The sequence below is a fragment of the Sceloporus undulatus genome, chromosome 3 (assembly GCF_019175285.1).
Source record: "Sceloporus undulatus isolate JIND9_A2432 ecotype Alabama chromosome 3, SceUnd_v1.1, whole genome shotgun sequence".
NCBI classification, from domain to species: Eukaryota; Metazoa; Chordata; class Lepidosauria; order Squamata; family Phrynosomatidae; genus Sceloporus; species Sceloporus undulatus.
The window spans coordinates 209,284,741-209,305,702 of NC_056524.1; the positions used below are offsets into that span (position 1 = coordinate 209,284,741).

At 39.7% G+C, this 20,962-nt stretch overlaps 1 protein-coding gene across 3 annotated transcripts in view; it reads right to left on the minus strand.

Moving 5' to 3' along the window:
• PDCD11 (programmed cell death 11) overlaps positions 1–20,941 on the minus strand; it is a 37,175-nt gene extending 16,234 nt beyond the window's left edge. For 2 of the 3 annotated variants that reach the window (XM_042456776.1, XM_042456774.1), the window contains exons 1-23: positions 20,853–20,941; positions 19,862–19,976; positions 19,468–19,599; positions 18,733–18,900; positions 17,862–18,023; positions 17,218–17,341; positions 16,668–16,849; positions 15,536–15,643; positions 15,106–15,312; positions 14,361–14,485; positions 13,338–13,398; positions 12,637–12,783; positions 11,316–11,567; positions 10,724–10,867; positions 9,809–10,003; positions 7,886–8,056; positions 6,817–7,036; positions 6,255–6,407; positions 5,530–5,645; positions 3,709–4,223; positions 2,372–2,434; positions 1,016–1,124; positions 534–623 (exon numbers count right to left, since the gene is read on the minus strand). In XM_042456776.1, coding sequence (XP_042312710.1) covers positions 534–623; positions 1,016–1,124; positions 2,372–2,434; positions 3,709–4,223; positions 5,530–5,645; positions 6,255–6,407; positions 6,817–7,036; positions 7,886–8,056; positions 9,809–10,003; positions 10,724–10,867; positions 11,316–11,567; positions 12,637–12,783; positions 13,338–13,398; positions 14,361–14,485; positions 15,106–15,312; positions 15,536–15,643; positions 16,668–16,849; positions 17,218–17,341; positions 17,862–18,023; positions 18,733–18,900; positions 19,468–19,599; positions 19,862–19,966 — 3,549 coding nt within the window. In that variant the 5' untranslated portion in view covers positions 19,967–19,976; positions 20,853–20,941. The remainder of the gene's footprint in view (positions 1–533; positions 624–1,015; positions 1,125–2,371; positions 2,435–3,708; positions 4,224–5,529; positions 5,646–6,254; positions 6,408–6,816; positions 7,037–7,885; positions 8,057–9,808; positions 10,004–10,723; positions 10,868–11,315; positions 11,568–12,636; positions 12,784–13,337; positions 13,399–14,360; positions 14,486–15,105; positions 15,313–15,535; positions 15,644–16,667; positions 16,850–17,217; positions 17,342–17,861; positions 18,024–18,732; positions 18,901–19,467; positions 19,600–19,861; positions 19,977–20,852) is intronic. The other variant, XM_042456775.1, reaches the window with a different exon arrangement.
• Between the last annotated feature and the right edge of the window lie 21 nt (positions 20,942–20,962).

Sequence of the window (20,962 nt, forward strand, 5' to 3'; positions counted from 1 at the left end):
CTTTCAGTCTAGAAATCAAAGCACATCCTTAACACTTTAAATGGAGTTGTGCCTCCATGCAAGGGGAGGGCAACCATCATGTGTCCCCCTGTGGGCCTCAGCAGACCACTCACACACCCTTGCCCCATATTGTCCAAATTTTTCTTGCCTGCCTGAGCAACAGCCCCTCTAGCAAAGATGTTCTAAGGCTCCTCATATGCAAAGATGCAGAGAAGAGAAAGATTCTGTTGAGGGCATTCCAGTGTGTGGTGCCAAGAAACAATTTCTTGCTTCAGGAACAAGTGAAGTGGGTTGGATTAGCAGAATACAGATGAAAACTTTTCAGTAGGGAAATCACACTACTAAAAGTTTACAGCAGTTTTGTCTGAACCTGGGGGGACTTGAGGAGAATCGGAGGCTGCATGAGATGTGGGAGCCAAATGAGGCCCACTGACTGCACTTTCCACACTCTCTTTATGGCATGTTAAATGTTACTGAACATAGCCTCCTGTATATAAGAGCCCCAAGACCCTTATTCCTGGACAATTGTTTACCTTAGGCTTCAGGGAAAGCAAGAGTTGATGAACTCTCCCTCTGATATCAGGTGTTACTTCCACCTCCAGCCATTTTTTTACAGTGTTGTACTATGAAAAGAAACCATGGGAGAAAAAACAAAGCATATTAGTACAGAAAAATCAGTGTGTGTGTTTATACAGAGGTTTAGGTAAAGGGCCCTAAAATTTCTGCAGGGTATTTCTCCATCAAGTTCCCACCCCATCCTGCACAGAAATTAAATCTGGAAGGTATATATTAGAAAAATGGCTCCCAACAGCTAACACCAGCACCAGCATCATAATTATTCTGAAGGCCACACACCAATAGGCATGATTTCTTAACTTCTGTTCATGCACCCATCAATTGTACTCTGCAGAATTTCATTGTTTCTGAATCTACTGTAGCAACTGGCCCAAAAGTTCAAAGAGAAAAGAAACAAAGTGAACAGACATTACAACCTTTGAAAAGTTTTAATCCTCACCTTCTTAACAAAGCATGTCACTGTCTGCCCAGGCTTGAAGTGTTTCAACATCTCTTCTGATTTACCATCTTCAGGGCCCAGGACTGTTTTGCTTTCCCCTTTCAGCTCACTGATCACAAGAGAAGGTGATGCAATTATGCCTCCAGGTTCTGCACTTTAGTATTCTAATTCTTACTCCCCACTCACTTAAAATATGCCACCTCTACTCATGTCTTCCCATTCAGAGAGTGGCCCAGAGTTAAGGAGTGCCAGTTACAGCAACAAAAAACAAGGTCCATGGCCCACTGAGTTCTTAATTAGAATAAAAAACAAGGTCCACGGCCCACTGAGTTCTTAATTAGAATAAGAAATGCTGGGCATCTACAGAGAGTTGCTCAGACTGGAATCACTGTATATGTCAGTAACCTGTGAATGATCTGAATTCTAAGTTGCTCAATTTTTCATGTATGGGAGAAGGGGATTTCTACTAACTCCTCCCTACATCTGCAGCCCTCCCACATCCTTCCCAAGCAAATGGGCAAAGACAGAAGTCTGCAAAAGGATGAAAACATAAGAAAGACCCACTCTGGAAATTCTGTTGTATTCACAGAATGAAATTTGAGCTCCAATGTAACCCTGTCATAGAACTGAACAACCAATGCAGAATATTAAGCACTAGACACATCTGGTTTAGTCTCTGTAACCACACGTATGATGGGAAGACCAACAGTTTGAGACTCAATTCTTGTCCCCACCAACATTTCTAGGCTGAGATTTACTAATTAATCCAACATTTACTACCTGTAATATCCCTGACCCCCTCTCCTCAGCATAAAGTATTAACCCATCATCCACTAAGAAATGTTATAGCCTATGGCCATTTAGCAACTGAAACTGAAATTGTATACCGTATTAAATCTAAAAAATTATGCCTTAAAATCGACCTCAAAATCCCAGGTATGGGTGTGTATGGTAATGTAATAGCAGCTCTTTCAGATTTCCCCATGCAATGTGAAGAGGCTGAAACCAAAGTTGAAACAAAGCCTCAATTAGTCTCTCTTGCTGCAGGCACACATACACACACTGAAGGAGCCTCCCTATTTTACCTTAGACTTATCCACTGGTCATGGCAAAATCCATAATTTTGGCCCTAAAAACTGACCTCAATTTATACATGAGGTGAAGTATATACGGTGCATATTTGTCTAATAGATTCCCTTCCTGTTATATATTTGATGCAGAATGTTAGGTATACATTTCCTCCTCTGTTCTTGGCATTCAAACCAAGAGCAGATATTTTGAGTTGTGCAGCTGGCTGTATTACATTTAACATGTTCTAAGATTTCAGTTCAACACAGCATTGAAAGGCCTCCTTACCTTGGTCGGATACTGAGCTCTGGCCACGTATGAGTGAAGTGGGGGTGGGTGATAGGCAAATATCTGAAAAGTGACAGCAAGTCAACAACCAGATTAGAAAATTAAAAGCAGATTTAGCAAATCATCCTTGCCCTAGCCACGCTGGTGTTACAAAAGAAATGAAGAAAAAAGAGATGCCATATATACCTCTCTAGCATCAGCAGAATACTAAGCAAATACAAAAAGATAAACAGCTTTTGCAGTGATTAAAAAAAAATCCAAACCAGTATGCTACCCATGGAAGCAGTAACTCTGTTGCCTGAAAGAGGAGATGCTATATAATTTTATTCCTGCTGAGGCTCTCTCTCCACCTGCTTCATTCCAAGGAATGGGGGAAAAACATCGCATTATCTAGCAATTCCCTTAGTGCTATGTATTTGAACAGCACTAGTCTTTTTAGGAATGGGGAGAACCCTGTTCTTCAATTATGTGAGGTCTGTTTCCCAAGAGACCTACCGGTAATATGTTCAATTCCAATTTATCTCAAATAATAGTGAGCAATGCTTCTGAGAAAATATTTATATAAAATGTAAAACCTTGCACTATATACCCATACTGAAATAAAAACTTTTCAGATTTTGTTATTCTTCTCTCTGTCTTATAACTTTATATTTCAGAAGATGTAACTCCAAATGTTATTACAATATTTATTACAGTAAAGACAAAAAGCTAAAAATGAGAAACTCACTCAGGCTTCCTATCCTACCCATGTAAATAAAGACGTTGACAACTTGCAACCTTCCAGATCTCAATGAATTACTATTCCTATCACCTCTGATGGAAATCTGAGTCTAATAATAACTGGAGAATCTACAGGCCTCCAGCCCCAACATTGATGGCCCGCCAAATACTACCTGCATTGTTAGACCCAAAGCATTGAGCAGGTTTCCATTTTCTCTCCTCATCTGCTTCAGAAGGTGGACTGCCTCTGAGAAGGCAAGACCAAAACTGGATGTGGCCCTCTTCACACAAAACTGACAAAGCTTGCCACTGCCACAAGAGAAATGGCAGAGAGCTGGATATGCTTCTCCACCCCCCAATAAAAAAAGTCCAAGCTGCCTCCATATCTGCTCTACATGAAATGAGTATTTATGTAGGAACAGAGCTCAGACCATCTAGCTTTCATATTATTTGAAGGCTGAAAATTATAAGCTAAGCAAAAATTGAATGAGTACACCTGGACTCAGGATACATGCGGAAAGGATTTTGCCTGCTAGATTACTCAGTGATAGTAAGTGAAATAATAGATTACAAATATAAGAAAAGAGACATTTCTAAACTAGAAACATTTCTCTCACCTGTGAGTTCTAATTTCTCTGCCTCCAATGACCCGGGCAGTCACTTTCTGACCAACTTTTAGCAGGGATGTTGGGAAGGTGCCTACAGAAACTTCATCCACAATCTGGGATGCATGAATGGAGCCAGTCAGGTGATCATCAATTGCCACTAGGACATGGGTGGGCTTGACAGACTTCACAGTTCCTTTGACCACATCACCCATATGCAGTGAGTGTTTCACCATGGCCAAAGTCTCATCTAGTGCTTCTGAGTCATGCCGTGACCGGATTACAGCCCTTCTCTTCGCTGCTCCTTGTACAGCAAGCAAGATCCCATAACCCCCTGTTTCCACAGTTTTCAGAACCACTCGAATTGACTGTCCCATCTTCAGTTTTTCAGAATCAAACCGGAATGTGTCATTGAAGTGGGAAGCTACAGGAATAGCAATCAGTTGGCCTGTTCCTACTAATGAAGCAACTGCATGCTCTGTCGCCACATGCTGCACAATGGCTTCATATTGAGAGTCTAGGGTTAACTGAAAAATCAAGAAATAATGAGAAGCACAGGGGAAAAAATTGGGGAGGGTACAGATATATGTGGACATTTTATCATATAACAGAAGTCAGTATTTTTTAACACAATAATCATCATCATCACCACCACCACCACCACCACCACCACCACCACGACAATTCACAATTCACAATTTCATACATATATTGATTACCGGTCAATTATAAAACAATAACAAAATCTTATATTAGATTTTAATCTTGTATTGTACTGTTTTTATAAATCTTGTAAGCCGCCCTGATCATTTCCATGGAAGGGCGGGGTATAAATAAAATTTATTATTTATTATTATTATATAAAAATTATTATTACAATCTATGTGCACTTCATCCCTAGGAGGTAAACATTTTCAGGGTTCAATCATAATAGATCAGGTGGGTATGCCCGCCAGAAGAGATCCGTCTTAAGTGCTTTCTTAAAGGCATCTAGAGTGTTAATAAGACAGATCTCTTCCGGTAGGCCATTCCAGAGTCTTAGGGCAGCAGCAGTAAATGCTTTGTCAAAAGTTGATCTTAGTCTAACTTTGGGATGTTCCAATAGTTTCTTTCCAGAAGTCCTGAGGGTGCGGGGCGGATTGTGTAGGGAGAGGCTTTCCCTTAGTCACATCTGCAAAACTTTCAGTAATGGAACTCCTGAAGCTGACATGCTGCAGTGGTTTGAGTCTTAGACTAGGACTATGGGAGAGCAGGGCTTGTATCCCTGCTCAGCTGTAGAAACTCAATGGGTGACTTTGGCCAAGTCATACTCTCTCAGCCCAAGAAGAGGGCAATAGCAAACTGTCGCTGAATAAAACTTGCCAAGAAAAAACTATAAATCAAAGTAAGCTTCAAGACACATAATAACAATGGAAATTCTACAAGTTTCCTAGACAAGCTTGTAAAATTATTGCAACTCTCCACAGTATAACAGTTTGAATGTTTAAACCCCAACCATAAACAAATGGGAGGAAAAAAATTAAATCAAGAATTCTGAATAGCAGCATTAAATGTTTACGATCCTTATATAACCACACTCTGGGACTATGTGGTTTTGAAATTTGTTCTCATGAGTGAAAAAGTATGTTTCAGCTTAAATCATCTATTCCTTTTCCTTCTCTACAGGACAAAGGAAAAATTGTTCCAAATGAAGACAGCTTTATATGACCTCATAGGCATTCCATTATATATTCTTTATGTGCACCCCAATTCTACAGATGTTATTTGGGTCTCTTCTGCGAATGTGTCTCCCCCTTATCAATGAGTATACTAGACAGTGTCAACTCTTCATACCTTCTTGGGTTTGGGGGACAGCAGCTCCTCTCGAAGAGATACACAGATCTTTGCTTTTAGGTAATCAATATATAGAACCACCACTTTTGCTTTTTCACCCAAAGCAATATTTTTACCTTAAAAAAAATGCACCAGAAATATAACTGTGAGATGCTGATATAATGGACAAGCACAAAAAAGAAACTAAGAACTTTTCCTAAGTGAGATAATCCATATTAAAAATCCAGAATTCACCGTTGCCTTTCTCTCATAAACAGACACACATAGGGTTGGAACAGACTGGCAAGGGGCAGCTTGAAGCTGCCACCACTGAAGACAGATTGAGGCCACAACAAACACATGCTGCAGCCCCAAGCCACTTTGAACCCAGCCCAAATAGGAGCAGAAAAGATCAGTTCCTATTTGGATAGGGAAAGAGACGGCTTTCCCAGCCCTGCCACAGCCCCAGGACAGCTTCAAGACATTCCAGTGGTGTGTGGCATCTAAACACCATGCTGCCAGAGCATCTTGAAGGCACCCATATCTGGTTCCAGGCGTCATCGGAGCATGCAGCGTGTAAACCGCGTGCTCCAGAAGCGAACTTTGTGTGGCCATCTGTTTCGGCTCATAGTCACAGAGAAAAAGGTAATTTTCTGCCATAAATGATGTATTTACCACATGAGAAACAATATACAGAAGGGCAGGGCATAGAAGACAAGAAAGACAGGCCATGAGATGTGGCCTACCTCCAAGATGGTTGTAAGCAGCCATTACAGTCAATCCAGCAACACAGTTTCCACTGAAAATTGCTGAACCATCTGCTTGCACTTCGTGAACCACCAACTGCAGCCTCTGTCCAGGTTTAATTTCACAAAGTTTCTGGGCCACATTTGAATCATCTGAGGATAAAGAGAAGCAGAATTAAAATCCATTTTCCTCTTGGAACTATATTATTAAGCTCTGTGAGTTTTACCTTTTTTTAAAAAAAAGATGAAATATAACCAAATTATGTATGTTTATCTTAATGAGAAAATGAGATACATTTCTCCCCCTTTTAAGCAGTCTAAAGTCATAGGAAGTAACCCACGGTCACACAGAAACAAAATGCACTCAAAGAACCTAACTCTTTTCACGAATACAAAGCGAAACAATAACCACATAACAAGAATGTCATCTTTCTTTAAATAAATTTATGGATGTGAGAAAGCACTCACATGTTTTGCTACAAAATTAGGTTTCTCAAATACAACCACCACCATCCCCCACCCCCCGATAACAACTAGTCACCCCATCCCTAAAGTCTTTTACCTCTTTTGCTCAGGATGCTTTTGATTTCCTGCAGCTCCTTAAAGTACTGTTGCAGCAAGGAGAAGCTCTGTGAAACAGAATCCTCAGAGGAGCAGTCAGACAATTTCATGGATAGCAGAATGCGCTGCTTCTCTTCATCAATGTTGGTCACTTTGGCAATCACAGTCTGACCTATCACAAAATGATCCTTGGTGTCTGTCACAAACTTATCACTCATTGCCTGTAGTGATTAAGAGAAATAATTACTTAAATATTTTTTCTTAAAGTGTGATATCACTTTCAAAATCTCCAGGGGAAAAGAAATACAGTGGTCCCTTCGTTTTCACAGGGATCCGTTATGGAACACCCCCCCAAAACGGAAACTCGCATATATTCAAGTTCCATTGGCTTGAATGGCCACACGCTCACACGCCCGACCGTGCTCGCCCCTCTGTGAGTAATCGAGCCTGCGGACTTCAGATCTGCAAAAACGGAGGGGCAACTGTACATTTCAAAACAGTATCTATAAGCAAACGCTTTGCCGGGGAGGACAACAGTAAACTCATACCCAGAAATTTTCTACATGCTCTCTCTTTTCACAGCACATTCCTTGTTTCCTATTCCATGTTCAGGAAGGTCATATAGTAGACAGAGACAAAAACTTCTCCTTTTCTTAATCTATGATCATTTATAGAATTGTAGACTTCTGTCATATGTGTTTGCATGCACGTGTGCATGTACTGGCGTTTTGTGTCTGTGCATGTGACATTTTTTACGATTCAAGAATATGCATAACCCAGAAGTCTTGCCTCCAATTTTGTTTTGTAACAAATGCTTGAAAGTAAGACATTTCTATCTACAATTAAATGAACTGTTCCCACCCCCCTTCAACACTAGAAAGGTCAATTCAATGGGAAAATTTTAATCCTCAGGGAAAACAGGATTAAAGCACGAGAATGTTTCAAAAAGACCTCTTGTATAATAATAATAATAAATTTTTATTTTTTATTTATATCTCCCGCTTCTCCCTTTGGATCGAATATGCCTGAATAAGCCTGTTTTTAACCAAAGACAGCATGACATGCCTTACCGACTTAGGTGCCAGCCCTGTCAAACCATATGGAAATTCCACAAACACACCATAAGGCATGATGTTTTTCACAAAACCAGTCAACAGCAATCCTGGCTGAATGTCAGAGAAGTTCTTCACTGCATGTTCTTCCTGCACAGCCAAAACCATTGCTGGCTTCCTACTCAGAGTCTAAAGACAATGGGTCAAGGAATAAATCAATTAAAAGGACAGATCTGGGAATTTCTTGCCCTTGGCAACTGCAAGGCGCACATCCAGTTGAAACTTATCAAAATAGAGAGGTATGCAATTTAACTGTCAATGGCACAGAGGCACCAAGGGTCAGTGCTGTCAATGCTAGATCAGTACCTATTTGTTTCCATTCTGATCTTCTCTACTCTCTCCACTGTGGCACTGCTTCTGACCTTTTTGAATGCCTAGACAGGAAAATGGCAGCTGTGGCATCTCTTTGGTGCTTCTCCTCAAAGGAGCTTAAAGAAGAATTGGGCTTCAAAGGATCCTAACAATATATGTGTATATTTGTCAGCTTTTCTTGGTTAAAATCAGGCAAAATTATTATATTAAAGTTAAAGGCTATAATCACTGCTAATGTAGTCACCATTTTCTTTGCTTTGCTTTTTTTATCTTTTATGACATGGGTGTGTTTTCTCAGCCCTGCCCACACCTGGTCACCTCCCCCACACATCACAGAGTCATGATTTTACCATAGTTCCCGCCACATCCATCCAGCCTTTAAGGTACGCACAAATAGTTATGCATACCAGAATTTTGCAAGTTCTTTGGCATGATTCTCCTTTCCTCCATCCTTTAGATGTCCCTAGGTTTTCCCCTTGATTTATCCATGGGTCATATCAGAATCCATATTTTTTACATCAAAACCTGCCCTCAACTTATATATGAAGTCAACTTACAGTCAAGTATATATGGTAAATTAAGGCTGGTATCCAGAAATAAACAAACAAACAAAAAATGCAGGCATGAAAAGGTCACCAAACATTTGCCAGTCAAAGTTATGAAAGACACTGATCAATTATATTCTTGATTGCCAAAGATTTTCTTCCTTTAGACCAGGGATAGGCAACTTTTTTGAGCCGGGGGCCGGGTTGCTGTCCCTCAGACAACTGGGGGGCTGAAGTAAAAAAATAAATAATTAAAAAAATTTTTTTTTAAATTAAATAAATAAATAAACCAGGACAAATGTAGGACAACCTTTTCAAATGGTGGACACTTTTTTTAAAAAAAAGTGGAGGACACGCAAAAAAATTTGCTGATTTTTAAAAAAATGTTAATATAAATGCATGTTTCTGAGGCGTCTATAGACAATTGCCCCACCATGCCCCTCGCACGAGAGGCCCAAGGCCCCAGCGGCAATCGGCGGCAGGATCGGGCTGGGGCCGGTTCCAAGGCCTCGCCGGGCCGCATCCGGCCCGCGGGCCGCAGGTTGCCTACCCCTGCTTTAGACTGTCAAATACAGGAGGAAATCCTACATACTGTACAATGAACTATGAACTATTGAAAAGCAAGACCTACTCACATAAGCAGAATGGGGAGCTTCAACACTAGAACCATTTGCAAGGGAATACATTCCACAATTACAAATGGCACTTGCACAGAATTAAGGTATGATAACACTAGACAGAATCAAGTTATCACCTGCAAGTGATTGGTGAAATATTTCCAGTTTGAAGTGTTTGGAGCACGGAGTGAGAAATGGGGAAAGGATTTTAATGTTGGATACCCTACAAACTGAACATGTTGCAATCCTAAAGCCATACAATTAACAAAGAATTTTATAAGACATGATTAGCAACCAAATTGGTAGCCTAAGGAAGAACTAGTGCAGCATAGTCAGAGTTAACGCCATTGTACAAAATAAAATGACAAATAGGTTCACCAAAGGCCTAGAAGAAATGAAAAGGATACAATATGACGCCCCTTGTCATGGAGGCACACAACATTATGCAGAATATCATCTTCTTTGAGCCAATGACACCACAGTTTGCTATGAGACACAGAGTCAGAGAGATGCATCATGGGAAGGTAGGCAGAAATACTGTTTGGTAAGATTGTAACTTCTAGGCCATCTTCTTTCTTCTTCAGAATTTTCACATCAGCAACCTGAGAACACAAAGATCAGGACAGGTTGCAAACGTTATCACAGTTCTGAGCAACTTGTGGGGACATAGGACCACTCAACCCTTTTTTTCAGCTAGAGGGGTAGAAGTCACTTTCAAAGTTTGAAAATACTTTCCTGGGGCAAAGAGGCCTTGAAAATGAACTCAGATGGCCAACCATTCCACAGGAGTTTGCAGAGGCTCCAGTAGCCAATTTCTTGGGGCCCAATATTGGGGAAGAGCAAAAAAAAAAAAAGGCCTTGTGGCTGCATGGAGCTTGCTGGCTGCTTTTCTCCTACCTCTGAACTACCACTTTACAGTGCAATAGTTCCAGGATCACACTGACGTTTCTTAAAATCCAATGATCTCTACAACAGAAGCTAATATTACTTTAATGTAAAGAAAACCATAAAGTTAGAGGGGCTTATGTATAGTAAGAGCACTAAAATTTGGACACGATATTTCTTTCCTTACTAAGCTAAAATTTTCCTTACATAGCTGAAATTTTTATGTTCACCGGAAGAAACTGACAGAGTGAGAACTATCTAATGACGAAGCTTATAATGAAGGGAAGAAGGATGTGGGATAGAACTCTATGCCTGCAAAGGTAAGTATCCCAGCATGATTTGCACATTTTATTAGATTTTAAAGCCCACCATAATCTCCGGAGGAACAGTCACAATTCCTACAGGGAACAAAAAAGAAATATTTTAAAATAAATTACCTGTCCGGCTTCATATATCACTTCCCGTTTCTTTGAAGCTTTTTCACCTCTACTATCTTTAGCAAGAGGATTATCTGTCAGATTAAATGAGAGGAGCACTTTTTCCTGCTCAGGCTCACATTTTAAGACAATCACTTTGACCACCTGATTTGGAAAACACAAAGAAGCAAAAATAAACATGTACATTCATCACGTTGTACAAGACAAATAGAGAATTGTTATGCCTTCCTCAACTCTGATCACCTGTTTTGACTCTACTTTCTTTCCCTTGTATCCCATTTGTGCCCTGTCTCCTTCTCTTTCCACTGTATATGACTTAAGCATTCTGCAACACTTTATTGAATTTGTTTTTATGAAAATGACATTTGCTAGGATGAGTAGTTTCAAGTTCTACTACTTTGACAAGATTATCAAAATTAGTGTTTTTAAAAAAAGAGAATGAGAACATAATGCTATATCTTATTTCCTAGACTTAAAAATATTCTGCGAGGAAGAAATAATTCACTTTCTAGAATGTAATGATTTTACACACTTTTAAAGATACTTTCCAAATACATACAGTTCTTGCCTTTTATTTTCACTCAATGCTTACCTGACCTTCATAGAAGGCTTCTTGAGGAGGAGTCAAAGGTGGCAAGCCAAGCTCATTCTTGGGAACCAGGCCTTTTAGGTCATTATAGAATTTCACAATGCAGCCAAATTCCCTAGCACACACCACAAAGCCATGGGTGATCAGGCCTGGCTTTGCATCTTCATAACTGGCCAGAACAGGGAGTTTGGAATTGACAAGTGTTTTTTTCAATGTCAGAACAATCTTCCTTGCTTCAGGATTGGAGACAAGAACCTGGGAGAAAAAGACTACATGCTGACTAGGAAAACTGGTTTTGGCCCAAGATGAAAGAAAGGGGAATTATATTATTGGAGTATAAAGTAAGAAAATTTGCACACAGAGAAAATAGTTCCTGCTCAAAAAGTACCACCCATCACTTTGGTTGGGACCCCAGTAGTGTCAAGGGGCATGCCACACCCCTGACATCATCCAACCTGCAAAGAGTCTCCATCTCTCTCCAATTTTGGTTCCTTAGCCCTAAATTACTTCCAATACAGTTGTGGCATGACTAATCAGTTTAGAAACAGAATTGTTCCTGAAGTTAACACACCTATGGGAGACAGAGCTTAAGACTGCTGAATTACATTCTTTGAAGTTAAAGTGGAAGCAACCATTATTCTTTTAGAAAATTAGATCTTTAATTGTACATGTATCTGGCATGAATTAAGTGGGAATTTTTTGAATAAAGTGCATTAATCCTGTAGTTCAGTACAACACACTACATAATTCACATTGGTATTCAAATGGTGATGAACAGGTAGCAGGGATCATTTTCAACAGAATTTATCTATACCATTTGTATCTAATCCTTCCACTTAATCTTTCAGAGCAGAACATAAATTATTCTCCCACATTCTCCCCACAAACTATCCTTTAAATAGCCAAAAGCTTTCACGGCTGGCATACATAGTTTCTTGTGGGTTTTTCAGGCTATGTGGCCATGTTCTGGAAGAGATTATTCCTGACGTCTTGGGAGCATCTCTGAAGATGCCAGCCACAGATGCTGGCAAAACATCAGGAATAAACTCTTCCAGAACACAGCCAGATAGCCTGAAAAACCCACAAAGAACTAACCTGTAAATAGATTAGGCTGAGAGACAGCAACTTGCTCAAAGGTATATAACAAGCATCACAGTATCATATCTACATTCAGCTCAACAAATTAAGCACCTCGACCCCAGAATAATTTAATTTGCAAAGAAGCACTCTGGCCTCCGAACAATCTATGGAGGTTTTTTTCTTACCAAAAAGATCCTTATGACAGCCCAGAATTTCAAGTTTTCCCTTATAGGGAGGACCTTACCCGACACTTGACAGAAGCTCCCACACTGTATTTCTTTTCTGGCTGCTTCAGAGGCACATCTGCCAAATGCAAGGATGGGACTAGGCCCTTGATGTACTCAGTCACCTTTACTTGCATGCCAAATGGCTTCAGAGTTAATACTGTGCCCTAATGTCACAAAGAAAAAGGGTCAAGAGACAATGCTGTGGTCTAGGAAACAAAAGAATGTAGTACTGGAACATATAAGACTAAACTATGGGATAAAGGACTGCCTCAGAGTGTGTGGAGACCCTTTCATCAGAGGTCTTTAAGGGTAGAGGGCAACCAGGAGTGCTTTTGCACTATTTTTCTGCATGGCTGTGGACTAGACAGCCCCTTTGATCTCCTCCAACTCTATGATTCTGTAATTTTAAGTACAATGGGTTCTCCTAATGAAAATAGTGTTGATCTCTAGGAACCAAGGACAAACGTCCAGTTGTTTTTCAGCTACAACGGATGTCAGCTCCTGCCAGCATGGCTACAATAAAATTATTAGTATTGTTATACTAATGTTAAAAATCAGTATTTGGGCCTAAATAACTATACAACATGAAAGTCAAAGGGACTTAATACTTGTTGGAAAAATTAGATAAAACCAATAATCTTTGATTGCATGATAAATGGTTGATTAAGACTATAATGAAAGTTGAGACAGAGTAAAGTTTTGTTACTCTTGAACTTACTTCCAGAACTTGTCCAGGATAAATATCCTGATATCTCAGAAATGGAGCATCTATAAGACGTCTACAAATTTTGAAAAAATAAGAAAGAAAAGCACCAATCTGTTAGGTGGAAGAGGTAATGAAAACAATAGATCCCTTCCATGCTCTTTCCAAAAGACATTCCCGTGTAGCAGCAGCCAGTTATTTTTGCAGCCCATTTTATGAAGGTAAGTGTGCAAAAGTGTCTGACATCTCTTAGTTTGAGCATCTTCACATCCTCTTCAGTCCCTATCTGCCTCAGTTTGTAATCTTCAAATGAAGCAAAACCCATCCAATCCAACATCCATATACAATATTTTCATACTTCTTAATACCAGCATTCTCATTCTCATTTCACCCTTGCAAACAAAGCTTCGTATTGGCCATGACAAGCCAATGTTACTACTAGTACCCACTGCATAAGAAACCCCCAGTATTTTGTGCAGACCTATGATAAGAAATGCTTTTCTCTTGTTTCTCTGTACTCATTCAATCCAAGGCATGACTCCTTTTCTTTTTAATGAAGGACTTACAAAAGATGTTTAGATAACACCGCTAGCTTTTTATATAAGTGAAGCAATAATGTAAAATTGAGTCACTTAAATTATTTAAGTACCTTTCTTTCAGTAGTCTACAAAACTTATAATTTTAATGGGTAGTAAATGAACTTTTTGAACTAAAAGAAACTTCAACTATTTTCCTTGTAGCTTAAGTAGCAAAACGTCATCTGAACAGCAAAAACTCCTGCTTGTTTACAAGCAAGAAAGTTCAACTGATACAAAGCACCTTTTTGAAATGAATAGGCACAATCCACTGTGCAGATGTGAGGCAGATGCACTTTAATCCCTTTGTAAGCCATGAGCACACTTGATCCAGCACTGAAATGTGTCATTTTTAAAGCCGTTGGGAAGTTTAAAAGTAAACAAATGTTTGAAACATGCATTTACAAAGTCATTTAAAAAACCAGGCTTGTTCAAATTGTACTAGGATAAGATAGGAGCTTACTGTTTGAGAGATACCATTGCCACATCATCTATTAGGCTGTAGTCAATAATTCGACATTTGTGTTCATTTCCAGGCTTAAACATCTCTGGCTTGAAACATGTGAGAGTATCTGAAAGATGTTTTCGCTATAAAAAAAAATAAAGAACTAGTTATTTTCCAGCTTACTATCTACCCTATTCTTCTCCAAAACATATAAAGCCAAGAGAATTCACTAGTGTCTAGATTTCATATTCCTGTATGCAATAGAGTACATTCATCCTGAGAGGTTTTTTTTTATATAGCACCACTAATCAGTATTATTACAAAAGAAACTAGAAAAAGTTATTAGGCAACCTCAGATCTAATTTGACTGCAGAAATATTGCAGTTTGATACCACTTTAATGATCATGTCTCCATTCTATGGAATTCTGGGATTTGTAGTTTGTTGTGGCACCAGAGCTCTAACAGAGAAGGCTATCTATCTAACAAAACTACAAATCCCAGAATTCCATAGCACTCTACCATGGCAGATAAAGTAGTGTCAAAATCCATTATTTCTGCAGTGCAGATAAATTTCAGGGCTCTTTTGGATCCTCTTTAGTAAACATCAAGCCTTTATAGGACTCATACTCTTGACAGATGTTGGATTACAGTCATTTCACGCTAATTCAGTAATGGATGAATTGATGATCTATTGCTCTGTACACGTAAGGCAAAATATCTGGGATCAGTCTTATAAGGTACAAAAGGCATTGAGGAACTTACATGTGCAAACCCTAGGCCACCATCATCCAACACAAAGATGGCACCAGTTTTGGGGAGAAAGGTCTTCACTTTTGCGTTTGTCACTACCATCCCAATTCGATCATTGCACAGCTGGCCAAGCTGGATGCCCGGTTGAAGGAAGACTGGGCGTAAAGAAAGGCGTATTGCCTTGGAAGCAGGATTGTTGGAAATAATACAGGCTTTTACCTGCAGGGAAGAAGCAAAGTAGAAGGAGGGTATTTTTTTAAAAATCCCTATTTTGTTAGGCAAATACAGATGTGGCGAGAATATTATCGTTCTTGATCTTTAACATTCTAGCCCACATACATGTAGGGCAAACAATGTAAAAATGCACCCATTCATTTCACAGTTCATTCAAATCCCACAACACTACCTTACATAAATGAACCTTTGATATAATAGCACTTACCATCTGACCTGGTGAGTAGTTTATTGCTTTCAGAGGACCCATATGCATGAAATCAACAATTCCAGTAAAGGAAGAGAGAAAACGTAAAGAAATTCCAGAAGGTGTCACCTGGAAAAAAATTGAATGTAAGATTATATAGGAGAATTTCAGTGACTGATTATGGTGAAGCTTGAGTTCCCAATACAGTTTTCCAAATATTTATGTGTTGTCTATTTTAAATTGCTTTTGCTCTCAGCTGAAGTGATGATTCTCTACTATTAATATGTATTTTAGTTAAGTGTTAAAAGAGAAATCTAGGTGAAGTACAGAGATGAAAAAGATAGCTTTTTAGCTTCATACATATTTTCCCAGAGTTAAGAAGCACAAAGATCTACCATATAGACTTGACTATAATTCAACCACATGTGTAATTCGAGGGTACATTTTGGAGTCAAAGTTGGGGATTTTGGTATGACCCATGCATACGTTGAGGGTAAAATATGGTGGCTGTGCCGCCATTGGGGCACCAGGCTCAAAGTGGCTTACAATTTAAAAGACCCATGCAAATCAAATGAGGACTTGAAGGAACTGGGAAGATAAGCAAAATGGACTCACAACAAATAAAGTAAGTAAAATAGACTCACAACAGGCAAGCAGAGTCCCCCCCACAACGTCCTCCTTTGTTCCCGGGCTCCATTGCTCCTGGATCCCCCAAAAGTCCTCCAGAGGGCACTACTGCTGTCTGTGAAGGCCTTTTTGGGCCTGGTTTACATTAGGCCAGGAGGGGACCTGGGCCTATTTCCAGGCCAGTCTGCAATCTCAGCCCGGCACCAGAGAGTGTGCAGCAGAACTGCATAGGCTCTCCTCCTCCACTGTGTCGTTCACTTCCAAACAGGCGGCAGTCTTCAATGGGTGGACAGCCTTGTCTCTTTGCTGTGTCCTCCTCCTGAGCTGTGTCAGCCATTAAAGGCAATGGAAGCCTCTAGGCCACTCAAAGGTGAATGATACAGCAGCAACAGTGGCAGAGAACAAGGCTGCCTGCCTGCCAAGGCCCCCCTACAGCGTTTGATTGTATAAATACTAAAAAACTCTAAAAGAATTGGGTGTACCACAACAACAACAACAACAACAACAAGAAATTAGGAAAAAATACCTCCTTAACCTGGGCTTTTACCACAAGTCCAGGCAGCAAGTTGCTGAGTGACCAATTTTGTTTTTCTGTGGCAATGGCCATAACAATCTCAGACTGACAGATGGATATGCGGATTATCCTTCCATTGTTCTTCACTTCTTCAATAAGGCAGTTCAGGTACTGCCCTATCTTCAGTTCAGCCCCTGAATAAATAATAATTCTATCAACAGAGGATTTCTATTGCTTTTCTGCCATTATGGTCATATTCTTGCACCTGCTGTTTCTTGAGCACATTTTCATCACAATGAAGAAGAAAAAACTTTCCATCCTAAATCAAAATATTTCATTTCACAAACATATTGAACAGATTTCTAAAAAAAGCATCTGGAAGCAAAACTGTAAAATCCTTATTGCTACTATGATCTTCACTGGAATACCACACTTAGACACAAACACTTGGAAGTGATCCGCCTCTGGCCACTTCCATATCTAAGGTTCCATAACACTTTGAAACATGCATTTCTTCTACTGACAGTTCTATATTCAATACCACTTTTAAGTATAATTGTACCTTTGTTGTTTGACTGCAGGAAACTTTGGGCCTTCTGACGTGGCAGAAATGCTTTTGCTGCTGGGACACCTATGTCAATAATGTAACCATGATCTTCCACACTTGAGATACATCCAGAAAGCAGCTGTGCAGAGAAGTGTTAGTTTAAATTTTGCCATCACATAGTTTACTGCTACCCTGCTCAACCTTAAAATGCACTACATTTCTCTGAAAGAAGAATAGGCCTATGACTCCCACAAATTAGATATTCACGCTTACACACCTCAAGCACCATTATCAGCAGGCTCTCTAGCTACCATGGTGGAAAAAGCTTTTCTTCAATTTATACAGAATATTTGCACTGATTGCTTACTAGAAGCAAGTAAATACATTTTATTTATTCATTCACCCTAATTTAGTGCACTGACTTTTATTATTCTCAGAACAGTTCAGAATTTTCTGGACTTTACAATTCACATTTAAATTTGGAGTTTTACTTTTTTTAAACAGCTTCTGCTCTGTTGCTTTAATTGTCCTGTTGTAACTTGTAATCTATATTTTGCTTAATTGCCTGGTTGTTGTTGTAAATGGTCTCAAATACCTTTACAGAAGCAAGCTATGCATTTATTAAAGGAACAAACACAAGAAACTCGTATTTTTCATACCATGCCAGGTTTCAGAGCTGCAGCATTCAAAGCCTTGTTAACATCCTTGGGGTTAACTGTGAGCTGGATACTCCGACGTCCTGTATTTGTTTTCTCCAGACTAACAACAGCACATCTGACCAGCATTCCTGGAGAGAATAGGTCTGAGAGAGAATTCAGATCCTGCAAAGGACAAGTGAAGAGGATAAACCAAAATAATTGAAGATCTCCAAACAGCAGCAGTAATATCTAAACACTGGCTGTGAAACACTGATCAAAGAAAACATTATATCATTAGCTACTATGTTTGAGTTGTAATAAAGAGAACACTACAATACTGTCAGTCAACGTTTATTGTTTCCATAATAAGGGAGAAACTAATGGCACATTTTCATAAATCACAGATTCTGTCCCATAAGGCCATGAGAACAGACAAATTATAATAAAAATTAAGAACAGCGCAAATTAAAAAATTCTTTTTATTTAACTTTATATATACAGTGGTGCCTCGGGTTACGAAATTAATTCGTTCCGTGGCACCGTTCGTAACCCGAAAAGCCTTCGTAAGCCGAATTGCCATAGGCGCTAATGGGGAAAAGCCGCGATTCCATGCGAAAAAGCCGAAAAAAGCACCAAAAGTTTTTTCGTAACCCGAAAAAACATTCGTAACCCGGAACAATGTTTTCCTATGGGATTTTTTCGTATCCCGAAAATTTCGTAACCTGGGTATTTCGTATCCTGAGGTACCACTGTATTAATTTTCATAGACAGTTTATGGCTTTTCTAGATACCAACTGTGAATGTTTACACTAAAGTGAAGTGTTTTATTAACAGAACCAAATACACATTTACTTTCACTATAGGTTTCCTATAGTAAGACACTATGTCTTACCTCCAAGAGCTCATCAGTAGCCACCTGATTATTCAGAATTTCGTTGTAGGAATCACATATTCGTGTCACTTGAACAAACCCAGTGAGCCCATTTGGCAAACCAATCACCAGCTCCAACTGATGAGATTCTTTCACACATCCTAAGAGCAGCATTCCTTCAGTGAGAGACTGTTTAAAAACACACAAACCATAAGAAGCAAGCAACATAAATACACTCTTCCTAGATTTTTTACTGTGCTGTCCTTGATAGTAAAAAATTAATTAGCTTGCAAAGAAGGCTAATATAAGAAGGCTAGACCTAAAATATCCAAAGCAAAGGAGGAAATCATAACACCACCTTCTACACAAGGAGCTGGCAGCACTGGAATGGCTGTGTAACTTTAGAAGGTTCAGGGGCAAAATTTTGGCATCTAGGATCTTTCATGGACTGCACCAGGCCTAAGCATGAAAGAAGAGAACAAAATCGTCTTCCAGTCCACTTTAGGTTTCTTCTTTCTTTTCCATGGGAGAGCTACAGACACAAAATCACCATTCCAAGGCACCAGAGGTCATAACAATGGCACTGAGAAACTGCCTGTGACCTCATAGGTTGTACTTTGCCCATTCTTATTCTATGTAAACTACAGCTTAGCTCTCAATCTTATTGTGACTCATTCTACAACCAATTCACATGATAAAATCTGAAACAATACTATATATCACCATGTGCAAAATAAACCAAAATTATCCACCAACCTCAGCTGTCAAAAGCTCAAAATCCTTTGGGCTGGTTTTTACAACAACTGTCTCCTCAGACTTGAGCTTTTTGGGTTTCACTTGGTCCTGATGTTTTTTCTTTCTTTTCTGAGTTACCTCTTCATTCTGTGTCTAAAACAAAATAATTAAAAACCAAAAATTACCAAAATTTTTGAAAGGGCAGCTGCTTCCTAATATAACAGACTAAACATTGGAATGCCAAAGAAAGCCATTAATTTAACTGAGAAAGTCCCAGGATCAGTCCTTAACATCTGCAATTTAAAAGACTCTTAAGAAGGCTGAGGGAAAACTCTGCATACGATTTTAGGCAAGCGTATTGGGCTGGATGAACAAATAGCCAGACTCAATAGATGGTAACTTCATATGTTCATACTTGAAATAAATTGTCCTGGTCTACTGTGTGTTGTCTGGATGCCTTTCCTTCTTGTCCTTTCTTCTGTGTGCCGCCTCGAGGGAAGTTTTCTTCTACAGATGACATGGTTGCTCTTCTATGAGGAAGACAACATTATTTTCATCTAAAAATTGCACTCATAATGGCAAAATCAACATATGCACATCCTTTCATTTGAGATCGGCCAAACATAACATGATAATACTGTAATAAAATAAACAGATGCACTTCTGGCAAAGACACATTCTCCAATAAGTGAGCTTTCCTAAGGGGATCATTGCTCTCTTGCAACCTTCCCCAATCTGCACTCCGGATGGTGCAGGGCAACTCCTACCAACACTGAAAATCAGCCATGCTGGCTGGGATCGGAGGCATATCTATTCCGAAACATCAGTGACTACTAGACATGTTAGAAAACACTCAGTTCAGGTGGATATTGCATGTTCTCTTCTTGATAATAAACTAGTGGCTCTTGGTTCATAACTAGTTTGTTCCCTAAATCAAGACAAATCACACCAATGGGTTTTTAATCAGAGTAAAAAAGAAGCAAAGGGGCTTCAGGAAAAGAGGAAGACCACATTCCAGCTGGAAGGACTCAAAGCAAAGAAGCCACAGCCATGAACTGGCAGAAGCTGAGCAGGGAAGTGGACCTGGAGGCCTCTCATCATTCATGGAGTCATCATAGGTCGAAATCAACTCAAAGGCCACTATCAACAACAACAATATCAAGGCTGCATCCACACTGCAGAAATAACCCAGTTTGACACCACTTTAAGTGCCATGGCTCCATGCTATCGAATTCTGAGAATTGTAATTGACTGTGGCGCTAGAGCTCTCTCTGACGGAGAAGGCTAAAAGTCTTGCAAAAGCTACAACTCCCAGAATTCCATAGCATTGAGCCAGGGAAAAAGGGGTATCAAAACTGGATTATTTCTGCAGTGCGTTTTGGACCTTTCCCTCCTGCGACGCTTACCGCCTCCTTCACAGTCGCACGGGCTCAAAAGGCACCATCTGTCCCGTAACCCGGAAGCGGAAGCGAGGCCGGGGGAAAAGGTCAACAGGAAGTACGTCGCGCGTGATACA